Source organism: Euprymna scolopes, chromosome 24, assembly GCF_053919585.1.
Source record: "Euprymna scolopes isolate OS-2025 chromosome 24, ASM5391958v1, whole genome shotgun sequence".
NCBI classification, from domain to species: Eukaryota; Metazoa; Mollusca; class Cephalopoda; order Sepiida; family Sepiolidae; genus Euprymna; species Euprymna scolopes.
Genome location: NC_136505.1, coordinates 51,788,316 through 51,814,153, shown reverse-complemented (window position 1 = coordinate 51,814,153; position 25,838 = coordinate 51,788,316). Strand labels below are relative to the sequence as shown.

General features: G+C 33.9%; 1 protein-coding gene across 2 annotated transcripts in view; it reads left to right on the top strand.

Annotated features, from left to right (window-relative positions):
* Positions 1-3,425: 3,425 nt before the first annotated feature.
* Positions 3,426-25,838, top strand: part of LOC145246704 (uncharacterized) — a 79,882-nt gene continuing 57,469 nt past the window's right edge. Inside the window, exon 1 of one of the 2 annotated variants that reach the window (XM_080108435.1) lies at positions 3,426-3,655. Coding sequence is in view for 1 of the 2 variants with exons in the window: in XM_080108436.1 (XP_079964562.1) it covers positions 3,623-3,655 (33 nt within the window). In the remaining variant the exon portion in view is untranslated. The remainder of the gene's footprint in view (positions 3,656-25,838) is intronic. The other variant, XM_080108436.1, reaches the window with a different exon arrangement.

The following is a 25,838-nucleotide window of genomic DNA, read 5'->3' as shown; positions in this document are numbered from 1 at the left end:
TTTATGAATATCAGAAATAATAAAGGTCCAAGGATCGATTACTGAGGTACACCCGCATTTATATAAAATTTTTGGACGTACGCCCATCAAGGACAACTTGAATTCTTTTCTCATTTAAGAAGGATCTAATTATGCTAAGCATTCGTCCAGTAATACCATAGGATTTAATTTTCATGAGAAGACCATCGTGCAATACCCTGTCAAAAGCTTTAGATATATCTAGGGCTACAACCCTTCCCTCTCCTGCCTTATCCAGTGCTTGGTTTATTCGTTTAGAGATTACAGGTAGAATATCTGCAGTAGAACGGGCTTGCCGAAATCCATATTGGTGGTCAGATAGAAGTTTAGCAGCTGTAAGGTGGTGGACTAGACCTTGATTAATTAAGAACTCAAATATGTTGGCGGAAAATTGGAGGAGTCTAATTAGGCGATAATTTAATGGATCAGTTCTTTCGCCAGAATTCTTTTTTTAAACTTGTACCACAGAAACAGTCTACCAGCAGCCAGAAAAGCATGATTCGTGAATGCATTTGTTAAAGAGTTTAGAGGGAACTGTTCATTGTTTCTAGGAAAGAATTCCGGCAAAGTGTTCGATTATAAATTAAAACATTTTGAATATAAGAGCATAATATTTATTCATTTAAAACTTGTATAGAAGGTTGGAAAAGCATTAATACCGCCGGTTTCAAGCGTGACATGAGGGGAAACCAGTTAATGGTAAATAATGTAAGGCTATCGTCAGCCATTTTTTTCTGTTTATCTTTTTATTGAATTATAACTCGTCCGTCCCTGTTTATATCTATTTTATTTTAATATCAATTGATTAATCATTTATTTAATGATTATACTTTTAATAATTATCTGTTTAATTTCTTTGTCCTATTCCGTTCCTAATTATCATGACTTCCGGTGTTAATCAGCTATTTCCGATGTGCCTAAGTGGACGGACAATCTATAATATAATAAAAATAAACATTATTAGAAATAACATATGCGGTCCTTGATTCTTCGGTAAGATAAACATAAAAATGGCCGGCGATAGCCTAACATTATTTACTATTAACTGGTTCTCTTATGTTAGGCTTGAAACCGACGGTTCCAATGTTTTTCTGACCTTCTGTACATATATATATATATATGTATGTAAGTGTGTGTGTGTGTTTGTGTGTGGTGTGTGTGTGTGTGTGTGAGTGTGTGTGTCTTTGTTTCTCTTTGAATATCTGTAGCAATATTTGTTTGGATAAAGAAAAAATATATATGTATATATATATACCTACATACATATATTATAATTCAGTATTATGAACAAATGACAAGAATGATCAATTACTTGGGTAAGAGTATATATATATATATATATATATATATATATATATATATATATATATATGTATATATATATATATATATACATACATATGGTCATTCAGTAAATAGTATAGGAAATTTTTCTTTATCCATATGTATTAACGATTTATGATCGGATCTTCAATCGATTTTGATAACGATTTTTTTTTAATAGAGACAGTATGGTTGTCTGTCGGTGGCTTTGGTGAAGTGTCGTATAGTGAAGTTGTTTTGGTGATGTTTGAAAGGACGTCTACAAAGTAAATGTGTATGCTGGAGTGTTCGTTGAGGATTTTTCTATTAGTGTGACAATTGTGGACATGTTTGTAAAAGTTCACCAGTTACTAAACCTATGTGGTTAAACAGAAATATGCCATCTATGTATTGAAGTAACATCGTGGTTGGAAATTTTAAGTGTTTTTTTTTTCAAATGTATGCGTTTGATGTAAGCATACTTGGAACCATTTATAATCTCAGGCCTGTACCTTTTATAGGTACAAAGCGTTGACCGTCGTATATTAAGTTGTCTTTTTTTCAGAATGAATTGCATTATATTGTATGAGGATGCATCGTTGGTTTTGACTATGTAAACTTAACTACGCGCGAATACTCTTGCTTGTATAAAATGTTTGAATAGACTAAAAATATAGTCATTCAATAATTACGATATTTGATAGATTTCCTTTCTCTATGTAAAATCTGTAGAAAGTGTGTGGTACCCTTAAAGTAGCTGGGGTTTACGACAACAGTGTTGAGCATGCTGTTGATATATCCCGACAGGTTTCTATGAAGGTTCCAATAGGTCAACCAAGTGGTAATACATTGAGAACCTCAACAATGCGTTACGTTTCTGGTATTTTTTTATCGCTACATTAATGTTTCTTCTGTTGCCAGGCAATAGGTTTGCGAGTATGTCTATTTTCTATTTCTACTAATCTACGACCAGACCATGTACAGATTACTGCTATTATATTTGAGTTCATGAATCTTTGTTAAATTTTAGGGTTCTTGATAAAGCGTACAACCGTAGCTATCTTGTTATTGGGCTTCACCTTCATTCTTATTTACAAACTGTCTCCTACAGACGTGATGTTGTTAATCTTAGTCTTTCTGTATAAACACTATTATGGCACGTATTCATAATAATCGTCTGATCTATTACCTACTTTATTTGTTCCAGCTCGTTTGACTTTTTGCTATAGTAGTCGCCATCAATTCGCTGTTTTGATACCTCATTTTAATACTGCCTCCTATCCCAATAGCTCATGTATCAGACATGAAAACATGTGGAACGCACTTTGTGCTGTTTTTCTCTTACCTATAGGATGATCCTGTAAAGACTAGGCTCTCTTGTATTTGCGATAATTATGTTTCGTTCCTGTAAGATCCTTATATCAAATGTCTGTAACGAGTTCAATTTAAATAAAGCGATACAAAGTTTAAATGAGATATTTGAAAACTTTGAAGTGTCCGAAATAATGATATAATCATTTTTTTTCTTTTCTTCACTTTGATGTTAAAGAGGAGGTAATGCCCTGGAGTAGAAGAGAAGCGAAATATACTCGTTGTTCAGGTCGTTCCACGTGTGTGTTTACTCTAGTTTCGAGCGGGGAAATTTAAAGTAAACGATGGTCACACACTTTTAGAAGGCACTTATTTTGAATAAAATTTAAATGAGAAATTTTAAAACTTTGAAGCGTCCGAAATAATGATATAATCATGTTTTTCTTTCTTTTTGTTATAAAAAAAAATAAAATAAAATAAAATAAACACGGACCGGATTTTCTACCCTGATGAGGCTATTTTTAGAAAAATATTGGACTTTCAACAACAAAACAGTAAATAAATAAAATGATGTGTTCATTATTTCCGACACTTCAAAGTTTTCAAATTTTTCTTTTAAATTTTAGTTTTAAAAAGTATCTTCTAAAAGTGGATGACCATCTTTTACTTAGTTTATTTTTTATTTTTTTATAAAAAAATTTACTCGTACTGGGACGGGTATTCTTCTAGTCAATATCACGACGTCCTTTCCTTCATAATACATTTCTTTCTATTTGCAGTCACTTCACTTCCACCTTATAATTTCAGTTGTTCAGTTATTTATCGACATTTCTACCTTCCCCCTTACCATTTAATTTTTTTTACGACGTTCCTCTTTCTTCGAGACGACGTTGTCATGAACAACAAAACTTTACTGACTCAATTTTACGCACGTTTTAATTCAACAAAACGTGTTTACTTTCTTCGATAACACCTCAGCCTTACCGCCAGCATGTGCCGATGGGGCTGTCCAAACCTAAATTCGGTAAGTCACGGTTTGAATTATTTCTTTAATCCAATATATTTGTTTATAGATACTATTTAAATATAATAACGCACGAATTAAATAGGTAAACTATGTAAATACATATTTTCCTTCAAACGCATGTAAAGAATACAGGTTTTATAAGAATGCAATTTGCAAACAGACTAATCGTCTTAAACAACGTTCTTTAACTCAAGCTTCTCTTAACCTTAATGATTAGTAGGGGTTTGACAAGAGAATATACTTTTCATTGTTTTGACTCTCGAGTATATATCCGACACAGTTAATCAATTGAGAACCACACCACTCTATCTAAAAACATATAAGATATAAACTGATACATACTCGAGAGTCTAAGTTATGGAAAAAATAATCTCTTGTCAAAGCGCTTATGATAAGCAATTGGTCACCGTGTTCCGCAAAAAAATAAAAGTGGGAGGAAGCTGCTGGTGGCTAAGTGGTTAACAACACGTATGTGAAAAGTCCGAACCCAGTTTGACAGAAACACTTTAATTACGGCAGTGTTGCCAACGATTACGTAGTTCTTACTGTAGGGACCAGATGTCTTTCTAGAATTCTAACTAGAAATATGTCGAATAATGCCAACAATAATTATCTAATTCATACGAAATTATTGGATTATGACCAACAAAAACAACAGCAAAAAACGGCTAAACTAACCTAATGCACTTTTAACTTTTTATTTCATTTCGTGAGAGGTGACTGTGGTCTTGTGGCTAACGACACAAGCGGACAAGCTAGATGTTCCAAGTTCGAATTCAGTCCATTCTACAAGAGTCACTTTTACTTAGGATGCTGATAACTTTTCCGTGGCTCCACCCATAGGTGCCCTATGTCTTTTTAGAAGTAATTCTCACTAGAAAATTATCGGAGAAACCAATGCTAGCAATAGACTCCTTTAGATATGGTTACGATAATTTCATTTCATGTAAGTAATAGTACTAAACGTTTCTGATAACGATTGTTATGATATTGTAGTATAAACACTGTTTTATCTAACCTACCCTTAACTATACTATTAATAAAATTGTAAATATTTATTTATTTATTTATGTGTATATATACCAATAAAACTTTCGAACGGATGATCCGAATTGAAAACTTCTTTTTTTCCTGAAAGGTGTGAGTCCCTAGATCCTCTTTATCTATATATGGTTCGTAACGAACAACGTGGAGTAAGACAAAAAGCCTGAAATAAGGGTTTTGGGACCATTTCATAACTTTGTCGAAAAAGTTACCTGCCCATATCAACGGAATTTAGCACTGTCTGTATACAGTCGCGGTAACATCTTTCGGCTTATGGACAGGGATTGTGGCACAATGGATAACGTGTCTGACTACGGATCAGAAGATTCCAGGTTCGAATCCTGGCAAGGTCGTAATAATTTTAACCGTCAGTTTATCCAACGTTTACTCATTATCCCTACCCTTAGTTAGGACATTTTTGTTTTTTCAATGATTTTGTTTTGTGCATATGGGAATTTCCCATACTCGGAATTCACAGGGTAAGCGTTGATGGTAAGACGATGTTAGGTGTACTTGATGTTGTATGTACTCGATTTTGTGTTTGACTCGGCATTGTGTGTGCCGACGCAGTCAGTCGCTGGTTAGAAATATAACGGTGATATACAATATGCTTAGTATCGCCTGCACAACATTTATGTAAATTCGTTTTTACTCATTACTCAGCGGGTGCAGGGGCAGAATTTGTGCTTTCTTCTTTTTTTTTTTTTGAGTTTTGAAATGTAAATATTTCGAAAAATGTGATGATTATTTTGTATATGAAAACAGAATTATATTATGCATTAAGAAAACTGTTATCTTCCTAAATATTTAAGAGGTTTATTAGTGGAATATGCTAATCTGCTTAATGGAATATGCTAATCTGCTTAGTGAGGCATGTTAAACTGCTTAGTCGAATATGTTAATCTGTTTAGTGAAATATCTTAATTTGCTCAATAAAATATCTTAATGTCCCACTCTCCGATGTTCCTGTAAATGTTGTTTTTATGCATAGTTCTTTGCGACGTTTAATGGTTTCACAGACTAAAGAGGTTGAGAAACTCTAAGCATATTGTAAACAATTCACTGTGAACGTTTAATTGAACACAAATATGAAGACTTAAGCGAAATATTCTTTATAAAACTTTGCATAGATGACTACACAATTTGTTCGAGGTAACTGATTATTTCATTTAACAGTTCTATTCTAGACATTGCCAGTAATTATGAATGTAATTTGTATTTTGTTGCTTTTAAGAATTAAAACATATTTTGGCGATCCACGTTTCTACTTTTAACTGACCACTTAACAATACATAATCTAATATATAGACTTTATGTCTGTCTGTCACCATATTTTAAACTCTAAATCTTCCGAATCTAAAAATTGCAGAGCGGCGCTGGGAACCTCAAATGATTAGATATTTTACGGACCGTTTTTTATGAGTCGTTAGCTGGTTAAAATTGTTCTAAGGGGTCAAAAATGGATCCAAATTGAAAAAAATCGTAAAACTTTTTTACATTTATCTTAGTTTATTTTAATTTTGAATCAGGACATATACGTGTCACGTTGGTAGCGTGGTAACGTCACCAGCTTTGAATGCTTCGGTTTTGATTCTAACTGATTTCACCCAAATACTTTTGCTTCTGAAATCACGACTCTATAGGCCCTGTCGGTGGGGCATTATAATATGCTGACTGCCCCCCCCTGCAGAGGGTAAAAGTCCCTCAATGGGGGTCCTGGATATGACCTTAAACTATATCCAGTGGTGAGGCCCCAGCTTGTGGGCTTTGGGGAGTGTAGAACCACCCTTTAATTACCATTGCTCCCAGGTCCACTCTGACCCGGAGTGGTAGTACCTGTTAGGGTCCCAACTATGAGTTAAATAGAAACCGACGTGAAAATAACAAATATACTCTATTAAAAAATTTTTTTCTTCAAAATCTTTGGCTTCGGCATTAAATAAGCCGAAAAGGGTTGATATGCCGTAAAACAAAAACAACCAACCAACCAACCAACCATGACTCTATTATAATATATACAAAATCTGGACAAAATAAAATATCATATTTAAGTTTATTTTACGCCCGGGTAAAGCCGAGCCTCCACCTCCTCGCAATCTAATATATAAAAGGCTATATGTCTGTCTCCTTATTTTCAAACTCTATATCCACCGAAACTAAAAGTCGAAGCGCGGCGCTAGGGGGCGTTAATTTATAGGTTTTTAGCCGGTTAAAATAGTTTTGAAAGGGTCAAAACTAGATCAAATTGTAAAAAAATCGTCATTTGTGTACATTTATCTTAATTTATTTTTAATTTTTAATTTGAAATAAGTTGGAATGTGTGTCACGATGGTACAGTGGTAACGTCACTAGCTTTGAATGCTACAGTTTGGGTTTCGATTCAAGCAGATGACGTCGAATACTTTTTTTTTTCTTTTGAAATCATGACTTTATAATCATATATACGAAATCTGAACGAGTTAAAATATCATATTTAAAATATGGACAAATCAAAATAAACATATTAACTCCCGGACAAAGCTGGGAGCCCCCCCCCGCTAGTAGGATATAATAAATCGGATCATTCAGAAAACAATTTTAATCTTGACTGTGACTCGCACCCAATTTAAACCGATGTAACCTTTCCAGGTATATTTTGTTGAAGTCGGTAATCTTTTTGTCGAACTCATAATTCTGCTTAAAATTTTGAATGGAGCCCTTCATTTCATCCAAAGAGTAGCATGCTTTAATTCCATCAGCAAAATCCAGGTAGAGGCCTTAAGCAATTCGTAATTGTATTCTTAGCACCATCTGCACTGAGAACTGAACAGTTAACTTCCAGAAAAGATGTAACTGTTATTTACATAGGAGACACTACTGATCAAGGCCCTGGGGCCATTCAAGGATAAGGGTAGATTGGATTACTAAAGGGTTCATCAATAATTTGTTTATGTTTGACTTGAAGACAACCAAGTTATAGTCAGCTAGGAAACAGACAAACGGAACAGAGTTCCACAGGCGTGCAGTTCTAAGAAAGAAGCTTTTTTCATGGAATCTACGTTTTGATTTAAGCACAGTTAAAGAGTGGGGAAAGTTATCGACAGTGGCTTCAGCTATATGGGTGTTTTTCGAGAACGATTGGCGAGAAGGGACTAGAGATTGGGGCTCAGACGAGCACCTGCCGTGGAAATAACGATAAAACAAAGACAGGCTCGCAACGTCAATTCTGTTGGAAAGAGGTTGCAGGGAAAAGAAAATGGCACCCCCCACTAAGTTACGAAGTTTATTTTGTACTCTGTCAAGGCAGGATAAGCTGCTTCTAGCAGCTCCTATCCAGATGTGGCAATAGTACACCATCCTTGGACGTACCTGGCTTTTATATAGATAGAGAATTGCATCAACAGTGAGCTATCTACTAGAGTGGTAGAAAGATCCCACCTTTCTTCCAGCAACCTTGGCAACAGATTTGATGTATGTGTTCCATTTCAGATCAGGAGAAGAGGTCAAAACACTTACAATTACATTTACTAAGTACTGTATAAATTACACCACAAGCCTTTGTGGGTCAATGTGATAAATATATCAAGTATATTAATTAGTGGTTACAGACTTCGAGAATCATACCATATATCCCATAATAATAATAATAATAAAGAAAATACGTGTGTAATTTTTGGCAATAAAAACCTATTTTGCTTTATTTTCTTCCAAATATTTTCTTTCGTGATATTATTATTTTTTTCACGAAATACATTTACAGTATCAAAAGTAATAATTTGGTGTTTCATATTCATTCCAACTTTTGTCGAGTGAACTTAGCTTACAAACGGCATCCATATGCATGTTGGAATTTAACTTGAACAAACGTTCGACGAAGAGAAATATCCCCGAAATATAATATTATATGGAATTTCCATCACGCCACACTGATACAAGTTATATATGATATTATGTAATCAGAGTATACAGAAAAATATATATTCTATATAAATAAAACAATAGATGTATGTGTGTGACTTTCAAACTACTATTCACTTTACACTAAAATTAACAGAAAATGGTAATCATACACTAAAGATTGTTTACAACGAATAAAATATTTGTTTGGATGGATGAATAACGTGTACAGGTATATATCGACAAGTTGAAATGCATGTTCATTTCAACTTGCCAACATATATTTATTTATTTCTGCGCATGCTCAAATTCAATTCATTTCTTCGAGCCGTTTAATATTACATGTTTATTAAATATTTCTCAGTAGCTTCATTTGTAGGAGACGCGACTGAAGTGCTAAATGTTTTAGTTCCAGTTATATGTGATGACACCCCAGTCAGGTCTATATAAAATACATTTGCGAATTATTTAGGACATCTCACCTGTCATGGCTAACGAAACGAGAGCATGCTACTTCCGTGAAGTAAATAATGGCTTCTGTGAGAAATTCCTTCCAAATTCCAGAGTTCGACAGAAACATTCCCGAGTTCGACAAGATACACCTGAAGAAGGCCGGAGGTTGAAAATGACAATATGAGAATATTAGTTCGAATAATCCAAATAATACGAATAACCAATCATCACCTAAAAAAATAAGATTTGTAATTCCTTTTTTTTTACCATAAAATAATTGTCAGATAAATATTCTTTAAATAAATAATCTCGGCGATCGGCAGCATTATCCTTTTCAAAAATCAAATTATTGGTGATAAAATTACTTTAGCATATAAAAAACTTATCTTTGTTTTACCAAGATAATATTTATAATCAAATTTCTTTTTTTAGTATTTTAGACTAAGTTTTCTTTTAATTTAAGAAATAACTATTTTTTTAAATCTATTTCTTTGCTTTTGATGTGTAGTTCTCTTATATATTTAATTTGTTTTAGTATGCGTAGGAAACGAGCCATGTTGCTATATGTTATTTCCACCTACTCCTTTCGTTCTATTACCGGTAGCGATTATTTAGTACTAGCCTGGGTGCCCGGCGTTTGCCGGGTGTTTGGACGTGTGTGTTGAGCAAAATAAAGTGGTATTAGGCAGTCAGGTTCGAACCCGTGACGCGAAGGCGGAAAAGAAAGTGAAAGAAAATCGTACGTCTTACCTCTACTCAATGACGCGACCGAAAGTTAGGAATATTAAAATTAGGAAAAGTCAATCGAACCAATACGACGATTTGCAAAAATGTCTCGCAAAAAATCAACTCCTACTTGTAGAAATCTGTTCAGTGAAGGGTAAAGAAATCAATGTTTTTGGTCAATTTTTCTATATTTATCGTCCGAGATGGCGAGCTTTAAAATGATACCGACTTCGTGAGAATATGTTGCCCTGTGTCGAAAGTTTAGCAAAATTATGTAACTTTTGAACGAAACCTTACTCACATTTATTCGCTAGATTAAAATCCTAGATTACATCCTAGAAAAGACATCATCACTGTCGCAATTATCAACAATGGAAGCAACTGCTATTTTTCCCTCTAAATAAAAATTACTCCTACCGCTCCGACTCCACACTGGTACATATTCTGCGTTTGGGTCATATGTAGAATAGCACCGTTATTTTTTGGCTCACACATTTACACACATAACAAAACCTTTCCTTCCCCCGATTCCAAAAATAATCCCTCCCTCCTCCAATTCAATCAAATCTCATCGGTTGCGAACAAACTATTCCTCCATTCCACAATGGCAATCATAATTTAAAAAAGAACGCTCTAGCGATAAAAAATATGGCTCTCATTCTAAATAAAATACCCCGATTACAAACGCATAAACACATCGATTACTATTCATTGACACAGGCTCTTTCCTGATTGCTACATAGACCTTCTTTTATTTTTTTATCTTATACTTGACAAACATTCTTTCTTTATACGCGTATTAACCTAATTCCAAAATATCTTATTACACTTTTACTGCATTCGAGACCCGGTTATCATGTGATTTGAAACCCTTTAAACTGTCTCAAATGTTAAATTTCTTGATCCTTTACTAACAACTATATAAACCTTTCTTTTTTGTTAAAGTAAAAACTGGCTAAAATTATTCTTTCTACGCTAAATAAATAATTAGTATTCTTGAAAAGTATGTAGCTATAAATGATAACATGCGTTTTGTCGTATAATTTAATTTTAATTTTGATTTTAAAAACATTGATCATTTACAATACACTGATGGTTTACTTTCTAAGTAGATACACTTATGTTTACATTTACCGGTGTCAATCGAACGAATCAATTGAAGTTTATAAATATTTCGAGAATATTAACACATAATTTTTAAAACATTGAACAAATAACATGGACTGCTGGTCTAATTTATAAGTAGTAAGACTTGTGTTTACATTAAGCCATTTATCGGTGTCGACTGAAAGAGTCACTATAAGTAAATCCCTATTTCGAGAAAATTTGCACGCTTAAACATCTTATCTTTAAAGGCGTTATTTCAAGAGCGCTAACGTCGTCAGTTTGTAGTAGAACACTAGACTAAAACCCTTCCTTTTTTTTTTGAACACAATTCTTTTCCTTAAAGCGTTACACGTTCGATCCTGCATACTGTCGCTACTACTTTTTTTTCTAAGAATGTTTTCTGGCCGATCACACGGGTACACTCGGTTAGTTACATTTTTCTTACCGGGGGCGTCTTCAGTTTTTTTTAACCTTTTCTTTAATACGGCTCGCTCGGGTATTAATTGCCATTACATGTTTTGTAATATTTTTTGAACGCAAATAGATCATAATCGAAATTACATTTTTTTTTACTGTTTCAACATAATTCCATTTTCCCTTGGGAATATATATTGATAAATGTTTTTGCGTACTTTTACAACTTATAACTAATAATAACTTTTGTTTATATCCCCACACAAATTTAGGTCACTAAACATAATAAATTGTTTGTGCCTAAATCCCTCCGATTTATTTCCCTTATTGGTATATCTATTGATAATTGTCTGCGAACAATATTTCTATTGTTTTAATCTCGAAAGTGTTCTATTAAGATTGTTTATAATAGAAACAATATTCTGTATATATTGTTTAAAATACATAAGAATGGTTTATTGTTTAAAGAATCGGTTCTGTTTATACTGTTTATTTTCTAAGCTTAATTAAACCGGTAACTTTTTGAACGTGCATGCGACTACAGGAATTTAGTTCCTTCTAAGTGACTGAGGCTTCAAGAGTATTTTGCCGCTTTACTTCGAGTTTTGCCAACAAAAATACCATACCCTGAACAAGGCCCTGAACCATACAATGAAAGATACCCTCGAACATAACCTGCCCGCCAGGCTATGTTTCAGAGTATATGTCATTGTATGGTTAAAGGTTTTGTTGTTTTTGTGGTTTTGTATGGTATTTGCGGCACGAGAAAAACGACAATGCAGTCACCATGCAATACATTTCGGGAAAATTTTGTTACTACTCCACCCCTACTAACAAAATGGGGTGTATATTCCGAAATCCATTCTGAATATGAGGAGTCTGAGAGTTAAGCAACAACAACAACAACAACAACAACAACACTCGTTAGTATTTTTTACGCAGTGAGAGGCATGCTTCCACCGGCCAACGCCGGTTAAGAGGTTGTGCTAGTTTAATTATATCACCTTTTATTTATACCAGTCCTTCAATTTATAAAGTCCGATGTAGCTACAGACCATCTTCTATAATATAAAGGACAAAAATATGTTTAAATGTGTATATGTATGTATGTATGTATGTATGTATGTATGTCTCGCAAAAACTTTTAACAGTAGTGACGGATTTTCAGGAAATTGGTATAATTTATAAGCTCGGTCCTTCGGGAGACAAATATCGAAAAATTGGCTAAAAATATTAATTCCCTCACCCTTATCTGGGTACTTTTCTACAGGGAGGAGTAGCAAATAATCGGTCCTTCATGACAATTTAGCCATACACGCATGCGCAAAAGAGTTCTTTCTTGAATTAGTTTAAATTTAAAAAAAGATCCGATTTCGCTGATGCGGTCATAGGCAAGTCAGTATAGTAAAAGTGCCGTTGTCTTAAGATTGCCCTTCGAGTCGAGATATCAGGTATATTTTTTCGATTTTTAAAGGTTAAATATTCAAACAGGGTTATTTATGCTATTCTTTCTTCTGTTTTGCTATTTATGTATTTTCCCATCACGTTCGTGGTTTTTGTTCGTTATTGTTTTTCCGATATTTTAAAGAAGTATTAACATCGTTCGCTTATTTTTTATTTTCCATTTTTTATTTACCCCCCCCCACACACACACTTCACCACACCTAGGCAACGTACCCCCGCGAGTATTCTATTTCAAAATTTCAAAATGTTTATTATCTTACTGTTTATCTCCTTAAGTAGGTTGAAATGCACAAGTTTTAACTGCACTTGTTTCGTAGCGCAGACTGATTCATGTAATAATTGTGCCATTTTTAAAAATTAATTCCGCCCTTTACTAATCAGAAGAAAAAAAACCTATCAACTTAAAAAGAGAATAAAAGAATATGGGCATGATTGAAAAAATCGGAAAGTTGAAAGTTTTTCCATGGTACGCCATCTTGAAATTTATATATATATATATATATATATATATATATATATAAATATATATATATATTGTGAAAATTACGGCAATAATTGTATAATTTGATTCAGAGATGAAAACAGGGCAAACCAAGACTATATGTTAATCAAGATTTTTTAAATAACTCATTCTGAGGAAGTCTTGAAATAAAGACGAAATGTTGATAAACGTAAATAATGTTGGTTTGTTCGTTTTTAATTTCTCCATATATATATATATGTGTGTGTGTGTGTGTGTGTGTGTGTGTGTGCGCGCGTGTTTGTGGTTGTAGTTTTGTATTTTACACGTAAGTATGTAATAATATTTTCACTGAAATGCCTAGGTGTATTATATTACTAATCTAGATAAGGAGACCTCTGGAGCACTAATAAAACCAATATTTTCACCCCACTTTCTTTTATTATTAAAATATGTCATCAAATAACGTTACAAACAAGTATGTCCTCGGACAATTTAATTATTTGTTTATCTCGTCTATATAAGCAATTTTTTTAGTTATTTAAACAAATACTTCCGAGGTTGAAATGATAAAAACATATTTAGCTCTACCAACGTATTGAGCACTTTTTCCCTTGTTTTTATTACTAAATATACCTCTTAATATATATATATATATATATATATATATATATATGTTTTTTTTCAAAATCTGTATCGCTATATATGTATCTCTTACTTTCTCTATCACTCTCCTCATATGTTTTTTCTTCTACTGCCACTGTGCCATAGGGGAATAAGGCATATGAAGAAAGGTATATGCTTATTTTATGTAATGCCATAACACCTTATAATTTCAAAACAAAGATTTTTTGATAACTTTATTCAAATACAGAATTTATAAATGAGAAGTGTTTAGAATGAATGAAAGAGCACATTTTATATGTTTCAATATCATATAGTACATTACGAACTAAATCAAGATAAAAATTGAAAACATTCAAAACCTAGAGAAATGTAAGAGGTGAACAATTATTTCTCACATACACAAAAGTAGTAGTTGTGCGCTGGCTCGTTCGTACTTGGAAAACACACAAATACACTTTCGCACACATATATGCATAAAACAAAACACAAATACATAGTTTCATATTATTGTATATAATATTGTATCGACTTGTTAATACGGATCTAGGTGTATATACAGGCAAAAACAGATGCAACTACGACGTATATGTTAATCGAATAACACAGAAACGTCTAACAATCTTACATATACAGAAAACATAAGAAACAGACTTTCAATTAACGCGGAAAATTCTGTGTAGCAAGATTTCTATATATATTTTCAACGATGACTACCTAGGTACTAACCCTAACCCTAACACTAGCACTGTCGATGTAAGTTCTGAAAATCTAATATATAAACGGCGATATTTCTGTCTGTCTGCCTGACTGTCTGTCTCCATATTTTCAAACTTAATTTTCTCCGAAACTAAAAGTCGCAAAGCAGTGCTAAGAGCCTCAAATGATTGGATTTTTCCGGACCGTTCTTTTATGAGTCTTTAGCTGGTTAAAACTGTTCTCAAAGGGTCAATAATGGGTCAAAATTGAAAGAATCGTTAAACATTCATCTTAATTAATTTTTAATTTTAATCAGTTTATATGCGTGTCACAGTGGTAACGCCACCAGCTTTGAATCTTACAGTTTCGGTTTCGATTCTAGTTAAGTGCACTTACGTAATTTTGAAATCTAGACTCTGTAATAATATATACGAAATATGGACGGAATAAAATATAATATTAAAGGGTATTTTACGCCTGGGATAAGATGTCTTTCCCCTAGTATTTACATTAAAAAATATGTAGATACATAAAATGAAATGAAAAAAGACATTTCTTGTTATCACTTACATCTTGCATTCAAAATATGTATAAGCCGCATTTAAAAGTCAATTCCAACTTAACATATATATACCAATATCTAACGACTTTTCTCAACTATAAAATAAATGTTGTTCCTAAGTAGTATCTCAATTAATGAAAAATCATTTAAGAAAGAAGGTCACATCTGTAACATAGCTATACAAACAATGGATATATCGACATTGTATTGTATTGAACAACCTTTATTTAATTAAACAATGCTGATGCGGCACTCTCTTGAGATAATAATACCTAAGTTCATATAGTTGGGGATTTGATGTAAACAGTAGTAGTTTGCATCGTTTTACGTATTACATAAATGCAGCCGGTAGCAGGACACCTAGCTCCTCTGTATCGCATTCCCAAACCCAGACAGTCCCACACTTCTAGACCTATTCTTTGCAAAGGATTGTGTAACAAATGTCCATAGTTGACTTCGGAGCGTCAATCACATTGTTATATTGGTTGGTATCGTCTTACGTTTTCGACCCCCAAGCCAAGAAGCCGTTGCTCAAACTACAAGATAATTAAAAGTGGATGATTAAGAAGTCATTGGAGAGTACATCACAAATACATCATAGACCAGTGTTATATAATGAACCATAAAGGGGACTGTTGTGTCATGTGTACAATAGCACCATATGTCGATATATGTACTTGGGACGAAGGGTTCATTCTGATGTGTACACGTGTCACTAAATGTCTATCGTTGGTGATTCTTCACTGTTTGAACCTAAGTTATGTTGCTGCAGTCTATTTATGTTCTAATGGTGTTATATTTTGACATTATTTATTTGCATTCTTCATATCCATCTCTTGTCTATCTCTCCAGTTATATAGATAGATAAATAGATAAATCGAGATGGATAGATACAGAAATAGATAGATAACTAGATCGAGAGATATCGATATACACATAGATAAATAGATAGATATCGATAATACACATAGATAAATAGATAGATCGACAGATTAATAACTAACAAATACTTTCTTATGTTCGACCTCCTACATAACACCAGTATCTTTGCCTGCTAAACAGTGTGCCTATGAGACAACTGAATTGTGACAAGCAGAAATTGAAGCTCGTATTCTTATACAAAAGTAGTATAGTAAACCCTGCCCTCCTAAATAGTTCACTCCAACTTGTGCAGCTGACATTGCGTAAAGGCAGTATACATTCCAACGATTCATCCACTACAGGTTAAGCACAAATAGTCAACAGATTTCAGAAGCTAGAAATAAATGCAAGAGTGAACTAGCCAAGCTAAGAGAAAGTATTCCGAAGTTACTAGGAAATGTTTTGAGCAACAGAAAATATGACTTCCTGATTTCTAGAAAATTTATAATAATATGAAAAATAATACACATTCAATGATTTTCATACAGACAAACAACCAATAAGTCGTTTGCAGGGTAGCCAAGGAAGGTGACCTACTTGTCCGGTGGTTTTCCTCCAACCCTCACCTTAGATCATCACACATTTCTCTTTGCAGACAGAAACCATACCCGTAGAACTGAAAATCACCTTTTCTCATGTACGTTATATCCAAAAAAAATCTTGACATTACCAAGCGTGTGGGGCTGATCTCATTCCTGACATAATAAAGATATTCTACCCTGAGCTTCCTCAGGTCCTGTCCCAACGAGTCAACAAATTCAAGCCGATGGTTTATGATAGCTAAAACTTGTTTTTGTTTTACTAATACTCAAGAATATTGGCGAGAATACTGACCTTCTCAATTATAGCCCAATCAGTCTCTTGCTTCTCTTCGCTAAAATCGTTGTGTTCTCAATAGGTCAAGCACTAGATCGCCATCTTATAAATTCTAAGCTTATTTCTAACACACGATATGGATTTAGCCAAGCCCTTTTTAACTGCAGAAAATTAAACCATTATTTCTGAACGTATATAGCAGGCACTGGGTGAGACGGGTGAACCTAGAGCTGTATATTACATATCTAATTTTTTGGATAAGGTCTGAGATAAATGGCTTCTTACAAAGATTAAATCGGATGGCATTTATGGGTGAATACTCAACATAATTAGATTTCTCCTAGACAAGAGAGGAACGCAGGTTATTCCCTGTAGCCGTACGTCTAAACAACATGATATAAATGTAGATGTCGTCCAGTGGTTGATACTTGCACCGTTTTATTTCTGGTATACATTAATAACCTCCCTTAAAAAATTGTGTCTAAGATATATATATATTTGCTGATGATACTACGCTCTATAGTATACATGAGGAAAACCCGTGCTCATACCCAAGGGAATGACAGAAACCTTAGAAAAAGGCCTTCACTCCATAGTGTAACACAGGCTGTACGTGGATGATGGCATTACATTCTACTAAGACTAAGCTTCTTTCCTTTAACAACTACAGATAAAATAAAATAAAAACTTTTAACTACTGAGTGCCATGACAAATAACATCTTATCCGAGAGCCCATTTTTCAAATTTATCGGCCTAACATCCACATGGATTTGAAGAGTTACATTGAGGACGTTTGTAAAACTGATGCAAACCAGGTGGACTCCCTGTAAAGTGCTAGAAAAGTATTCACATCAGAAAACACCCTATATAAAGTCACAATTCACCTATGCATGGAAGTAATATAGCCACATTTGTTCTGGAATATCTGTCACTAGTTCCTCCCTATTAAATATCCATAGAATCTCAAATTTAATAGGACCCGCATTATAGGCCAAGTTCCTGCCCCTGTCTCGACTGCTACAATGTAACATCCCAATGTCTGTAATACAAGTACTTTAATGTAGTGTGCGCTGATGAAACTCTTAGCACTTCCCGTTTAACCCGATAAACAACTGTAGTGAAAATTGAGTATGACTACAGTCACGGAGGTGGGCTGCATGTGCGAGCGATGGGAGACGAGAAGGCGACGAATCAGCAGGTTCGATTGCGCATTAATTTGCATAAATGAGATAATAAAAGGCCGGGGGTTAAGATGTTTGAGAGAGTCGAGCCGTTGAGTTTTCGAGAACCCGATGGAACCTGGTTAGAGCGGAGAGTATCGCTGAGAATCCAGTCCAGGTTTTTTTTTTTCGATTAGAAGCTATTTCGGCGTTAAATATGGAACCAATGCGGCCGAGATGAGATGGAAAATTTGAGATGATTCGCGTCAAACCTGAAAAATTAAAAGTCGCGTTGAAAATTCCAAAGGTTGTCGAAGAGAGAATTGAATGAGTCGTGTCAAACTGCGAATGTTGAAGATATAAAGTGAGTCGGACTTTTTTTTGTCTTTTTGTTTGTTAATCCCAGTGGGATTCGTTGTATTTCTTTAACTATCGTCGTCAAATGAACGTGTTGGAATGCAGTTCAGTCTACTTGTTCATATTAAAGTTGTCGTTCTTATACGTGGAATTTGGAATGAAATTAGCTTATATTTGTTTTTTTTTTTAAAAGTCGTCACTGTTAACAGAACTTAAAGATTCGATTCGGACCACCTGTGTGTATTAAAGTCGTCGTTTTTCAACGAGGAATTTAGAGTGAAATCCTGTGGTGTTGAAAAGAAAAACGTTATCGTTTTTAAACGAAAAATATTTTACTCGAGTACAATTCGAGTCGGATTTTATTGTTTGAAAAAAGTCATCGTTGTTTTTCAGCGAGGAATTTAAAATGAAATCCTGCTATGTTGAAAAGAAAAAGTCGTTCTTAAACGTTTTTAGTCGGATTTTATTGTTTGAAACAGTCGTCGCTATTAAAAGAACTAAAAATGCGGTTCGGACGACCTGTATGTATTTGAAAGTTATTTTTAAATACGGAATTAACATGAAATCGTGTTGTGCTGAAAAGGAGAAAAAAGGCGTCGTTTTTGAACGATAGTTATTTTGGTGAGAGTACAATTCAAGTCGATTTTGTTTTTGAAGAAAAAGTAGTCGTTGTTAAAAAGAATTACAATTCGATTTAGTCGACTTGTATGTAAAGTCGTTTTTAAATGAGAAATTTAAAAATTAATTTCTGTGGCTAGCCGTGTTGCCCCACTTTTTCTAAGTAGTATCTGTCTTTGTCGGAGAGAAGTGAGGGCTAGCTACGACTAGCGGATTAGTGACCGCTAGCTGTGTCTAGCGGAGTAGTGAGCGCTAGGTGTGTCTAGCGGAATAGTGAGTGCTAGCTGTGTCTAGCGGAGTAGTGAGCGCTAGGTGTGTCTAGCGGAGTGTTGAGCGCTAGCTGTGTCTAGCAAAGACCGACACTACTTCCCTACCCAGTTTATGATCATGAGATCAGGGGGGGGGCGTGTAGTGAAAATTGAGTGTGACTGCAGTCACGGAGGTGGGCTTCATGTGCGAACTCGAAACACGCGCGATGGGAGACGAGAAGTCGACGAATCAGCAGGTTCGATTGCACATTAATTTACATAAATGAGATAATATAAGACCGGGAGTTAAGATGTTTGAGAGAGTCGAGCCGTTGAGTTCTCGAGAACCGGATGGGACCTGGTTAGAACGGAGAGTGTCGCTGAGAATCGAGTCCAGGTTTTTTTTTCGATTAGAACAACAAAGGGCTACATTTATAATGTTAAAGTTCCTTGATGTCGGAATGTCTTCTACTCTAATAGTTTCTCGTATTAGACTGCTGGATATTGAAATCCCTTCCCGGTTTTCTACTACCTAGACTGTATTACCGTGCAGAAGTGTAAATGTAATATAAACAAACAACTTCCTTACTCAACTTCTCTGAGCCCCTTACTAGACACAATTTCAAATAGTAGCCCTTACGTCTGTGGCAATATGTTTTGTTTGGGGTGATCGTGACAAAGAAAAATACTAATGTAATGTAATGCGCAAAATAAATAACTGATTATAAGAAACAAGATACCAAAACATAATAAAAATTGAATAAATAGAAATATCATTTCGTTCATTCTATCATATAATTACATGCTGCCGAATAAATGTGTCTCCTTAAAATTTTAATATTGCGATGGGAAGATACATAAAGAGACATAGGCAATCGATATCGAGAACAAATAAAAGATTTACAGTTTTCTTGTTGATATTTCATTACTGATCGTCCTCACACAGATGTCACGTGCCGGACAGCCGTTATAATATAAGAGCGAAACGCATCTCTGGTGGTCTCCGGTGGCCAGGCTCTTTTACCAATAATTATTCAGCACCTCCGCTATAACTAAAAGAGTCCCCAGATGAAACAGGATTAACAAATATAGCGTACAAACATACATCTAATTAACCGGTTAATATTTACCTTATATCTCATGCTTGCACGACGTGACGTAAAGTTATTGTAAATGTATGCAGAGGTCCAGAGTCAATCGACGAAAACACCATTTCATATAATGTGTCTGGCCCCTGCTATTGCTCCACTCCAACCCAATTATTACCCACATTAAACATGTTAAATAGGTCGCACGAGCAAATATACAATATATATTTGTCTTGTTAGTATTCAGTTATTTACAAAAAAAAAAAAATACCTCGAATATTCAACATGGATTCGCTCAAAAAGGTAGGTTGATTAATATACATTTACTAGCAGGTTGCCCGGCATTGCCCGGTCGTAAAAATACGCTTAAGTATATTATTTCGATTAATGCAGATATTGCATTTATTATTATATTATATTGAACCCGATATATAGTGATGATGTTTTTTTTTTAAAAATGACTCCTGTGCTACCACCGAGAATCGAAACCAAAACTTTTAGTTTACGATTTACTTTTTACTTTGACATTAATGTCTGAGCTATGAAGACGTGTTAGCTGTAAGGCTTAAAATTTAAACATGAACCAGTATATATTACGTTACGCATGCATATGCGTAATGCCGTCGTTCTTGCAAATTCCATTTCTTAAATTTTCACAGTTTTTTACGGATTTTCCCGGGCTAAAACCCAAATATAAAGTTTCGTATTTGTTCGAATACCCTATATATTAAGTTTTATGTCTGTAAGCCAAAAATTTACAGAGGAATTGGGCAAGCAAAATTTTATAAACAAATGTATATACGCATACAAAAATATATATAAAATGAGGTTTGTGCTTACTATAAGCTTTTTACGCAAATCTTACGCAAGTATAAATCATCTAGCATATCTGCATGACTATAATTACGCGTAATAGTTGACTAAATATGATCATCCCGTAAATAACGAAACAACTAAAAGGGAATTAATTAAAATTAATGTTTCAAAGAATATGAAAATTAGCTAGATCTTTTTGTAGATAAATGCAATTCCACGACCTATATATAACAAAGTTGTACTTTCTTTTTAAATAAATAGAAACAGAGATTTTAATATGGATATCAATACACTAAAAAAAAAAATTATAGCAATATTAAGCATAGTACATCTCTGTGTTTTCCTGTCTTCGACCCGAGCGCAAATTGTTAGCTCATTAAATAGAAACAATCAGCTAATTGGAAACTTCCAATTAAAAATAATTAAACCAGGTTGTTTTAATTATTTCAATTAGAAACTTCCAATTAAAAATAATTAAATCAAGTTGTTTTAATTATCTCAATTAGAAACTTCCAATTAAAAATAATTAAATCAAGTTGTTTTAATTATCTCAATTAGAAACTTCCAATTAAAAATAATTAAACCAAGTTGTTTTAATTATCTCAATTAGAAATTCCAATTAAAAATAATTTAACCAAGTTGTTTTAATTATCTCAATTAGAAACTTCCAATTAAAAAAATTTAAATCAAGTTGTTTTAATTATTTCAATTGGAAACTTCCAATTAAAAATAATTAAACCAAGTTGTTTTAATTGTCTCAATTGGAAACTTCCAATTAAAAATAATTAAATCAAGTTGTTTTAATTATCTCAATTAGAAACTTCCAATTAAAAAAATTTAAATCAAGTTGTTTTAATTATCTCAATTGGAAACTTCCAATCAAAAATAATTAAATCAAGTTGTTTTAATTATCTCAATTGGAAACTTCCAATTTAAAATAATTAAATCAAGTTGTTTTAATTATCTCAATTGGAAACTTGCAATTAAAAATAATTAAATCAAGTTGTTTTAATTATCTCAATTGGAAACTTCCAATTAAAAATAATTAAATCAAGTTGTTTTAATTATCTCAATTAGAAACTTCCAATTAAATATAATTAAATCAAGTTGTTTTAATTATCTCAATTAGAAACTTCCAATTAAAAATAATTAAATCAAGTTGTTTTAATTATTTCAATTGGAAACTTCCAATTTAAAATAATTAAATCAAGTTGTTTTAATTAATTTAATTGGATACTTCCAATTTTAAATAATTAAATCAAGTTGTTTTACTTAATTTAATTGGACACTTCCAACTTAAAATAATTAAATCAAGTTGTTTTAATTATTTTGATTGGAAACTTCTAATTTAAAATAATTAAATCAAGTTGCTTTAATTAATTTAATTGGAAACATCCAACTTAAAATAATTAAATCAAGTTGTTTTAATTAATTTAATTGGCCACTTCCAATAAAAATAATTAAATCAAGTTGTTTTAATTAATTTAATATGACACTTCCAACTTAAAAAAAATAAATCAAGTTGTTTTAATTAGTTTAATTGGACACCTTCAATTAAAAATAATTAAACCAGGTTGTTTTAATTAATATAAATTCTGCATTAATACGTTTTTCTTAACACTTCTTGAGATATATACCTGATTTGTTTTACTTAATATTAACCAATTTTGATAAGAATCAATGCACTGGTCTAGATATATATTTTTAATCCAAATCAGAAATTAATTCGATTACAGAATAAAATCTGCTACAATATATTTCGATTCCTTTTTAAGCAAACCAGCTGTTCAGATCATAAAAATACTTGTACACTTTGAGTTTTTAAAGGGATTTGGGGGTAGTGAAACTCTAGTATTATGCGTTAGTTTTAAATTCGTAACGTATACTTATTTAATAGAATGAGAGTTTTAGACCTATTTGTAGCCATACTTTCTATGGATTAAAATTCCTTCCTCTCAACAAATGTATATGTTTATAATAATTTGCGCGCATTAATAATCATATAAGCAGACGATACTGCAATAAATAAATAAAATATTTACTCCTTTTTAAAATAAACTGGGAAAAAGGAACGGAATACTTAAAAAAAAAAGACAAACTAAATTAAAGTATAAATCATCTCGAGTGGCAACCGAAGCAATAGCATAATAATAATGAGTTGTGTTTTTTTAACGGCATATCAACCTTTATAGTCATTGCACGCTGAGAATCATCTTCCTAATTTAATATTTTATGTTTATAAACGAATGGTAAAACGAAACGTTTAAGTGATAAATGAGCGGCCTCTGGGCATTCAAACTTAAACTTGTATTGTTGTGACTGCATCGCGAAACGATCCTGACGAAAACTGAAATACAACGGCTCTTATAGCTTATACTCTTTCTTTCCTTCTGGTTACAAAATTACCATAGTTTCCAGAGTATTTTCAACAATGAAAAGAGTTTCAAATCCCAAAAGTCTATGTAATAGCAATAAGCTGACGAAATACTAGACATCCCTATAAAACAAAGAGCCAAAAACTTCACAGGGTTTACAAGCCGGCTACACCGCGAAACGGAGTCCAAGTACGTACGCGCAGACCCGTGCCCTTAGACGATGGAGGCAAGTCGCAAAGAAATATTTCAGACAAGCCTAGTCATCTTGCGCACACATTCGTACACACTAGCGACAGTTCTTTCCCAACTGGGATCTTCCGACAACTCGGCTGTATCAGTTAAAATAAAAACAAAATGTAGTAAGTCCTCAAATTGTTCTCTCCATCATACAGTATATCGATACTCTATGGTTGATTGAGATAGTTTCCTGGAATTTTTATCAGATATTCCCCTGCGCCCAATATTTACAATAAACGTGTCCTCTATAGTATCAGACCTGAGTAAATGGTTAATTGTCAGGATAGACAGCTTTATATCTCCCAAGAAATTCCACAGAATGTGCCACTGCCATTGCACAGAAACTCATATTACGACTGCTTTCAGCGAAATACAGGGTGGAACGGTACAATTATCGCGCAAGAAAAGACAGGATTCTATTTCCGTTGAGAGAAAACTGGTTTTCTTTTTTGTTGTTGCAGACCATCTCCTAGTAAGCCAATTGTGTCCAATCTGAAGAGCGATATGAGCCTTCTATCATGTCTGAAAGTGACACAATGTTCAACGAGTGAGATCGGATGTGCGACACTGTACAACTCATGCTCTCTATAGATCCAAGTTATTACAACAGAACCATTGCAAGCACTCTCACAATGCATCGATAGATTGCCACAAATGACATGGACATTCCGAGGGTGATGACAAGTGTTTCTGGCCACGGTTATTGTCTTTTGTTTTCAAGTAAGGGGCAGATTATGCCACCTCACATCAAGCCGATTTCAAAGTTAACACCAAAGTGTACCTGGATCTGCCGAAGTGTGTAGTGACCCCATGGTGCAATCAGTTGGCCGCTGGCAGACCCCAGGTGTGGCAACAGGACTCGGCGCTGGTCCACAAGTACAAAGAGGCACAAGCTTGGCTTCAGAAGAGTTGCTACGACTTTGTACCCTTCTTTCACAGGCTCCCTCATCCACCCACCTGAACCAGCTGAACTACTTAGCTAAGTCATACATCGATAACATCACAAACATGACCTCCTACAACACGAAAGCTAGCCTGAACGCCGTCATCCGCCGATTATGCGCCGAGATTCCGCCGGCGCTTGTGGAAAAGGCATCTTCCAAGTTCCGAACCCGTATCGAGGCTAAATACGGCGACATTAAATAACTGTCAGCTCTACTACATAATCAAGTTTCTTAATAAAAGATTTAAAACAAAGCTGTAATGTTGTTTTGTTTAGGGCGACACTTTTATCGTTCCACCCTTAAATACACTGAGATTAATTCCGCCTTTAGACTACCAACAACTACTGTAAAAGAGTAAAAAAAGAACGTGATGGTTGTATGCCCAATCCGTCAAATCCATACCAGCTAAACAGCAGCTTTTTTCTTATCAGTTTTGGCGAATAACAAATAGGGTCCTGAACCGAAGCATATTCTTCCGATGCAATTCTCTACCTGTATAAGAGCCAAGTACGTCTTAGGATAGAGTACTGTTGGGGTATCTTGGCAAGAGCTGACGGGTATACACAATCCTGACTTGGCAGAGTTCAAAACCGACTCTGTAGTCTAGTAGGCGATACTCTTTTCTCTTCTCTGCAACCTTCTTTCCCAACGAAGAGACGAGGCGAGCTTTTCTCTGCTCTATCGTTATTTTCATAGCAATTGTTTGATTGAGCTCTAGTTTATTGCCCCCCCCCGCTTGCCAATGTTTCACAAAAAAACACTATTAATAAATTCCACATACTCTCTATCGGTTTCTTAATTTAAACGTGAATTCCATGGACAAAGCTTCATTTCAAGAACTGTTAGCCTGTGCAACTGTTCAATTGATTACAATGTTTTCATCTTCAAACAAGTTCTTATTAAACCGTCTTCGTAAATAATCTAATTATACTAAATTTCGACCACACACAATTACAACACCATTGTCCCAACATTAACCCTTATCTTCGAGTAGCCTCCAAGTCATGATATATGGTAACCCCTTTGTAAAAAAATGATTTTATGTTGAATGTATATAAATGTTCATGTGGTCTTGGTCATACACCAAAATGCTATGATAGTCAAACTGGTCATATCAAGTTTTCATCTTCAAACAAGTTCTTATTAAACCGTCTTCGTAAATAATGTAAT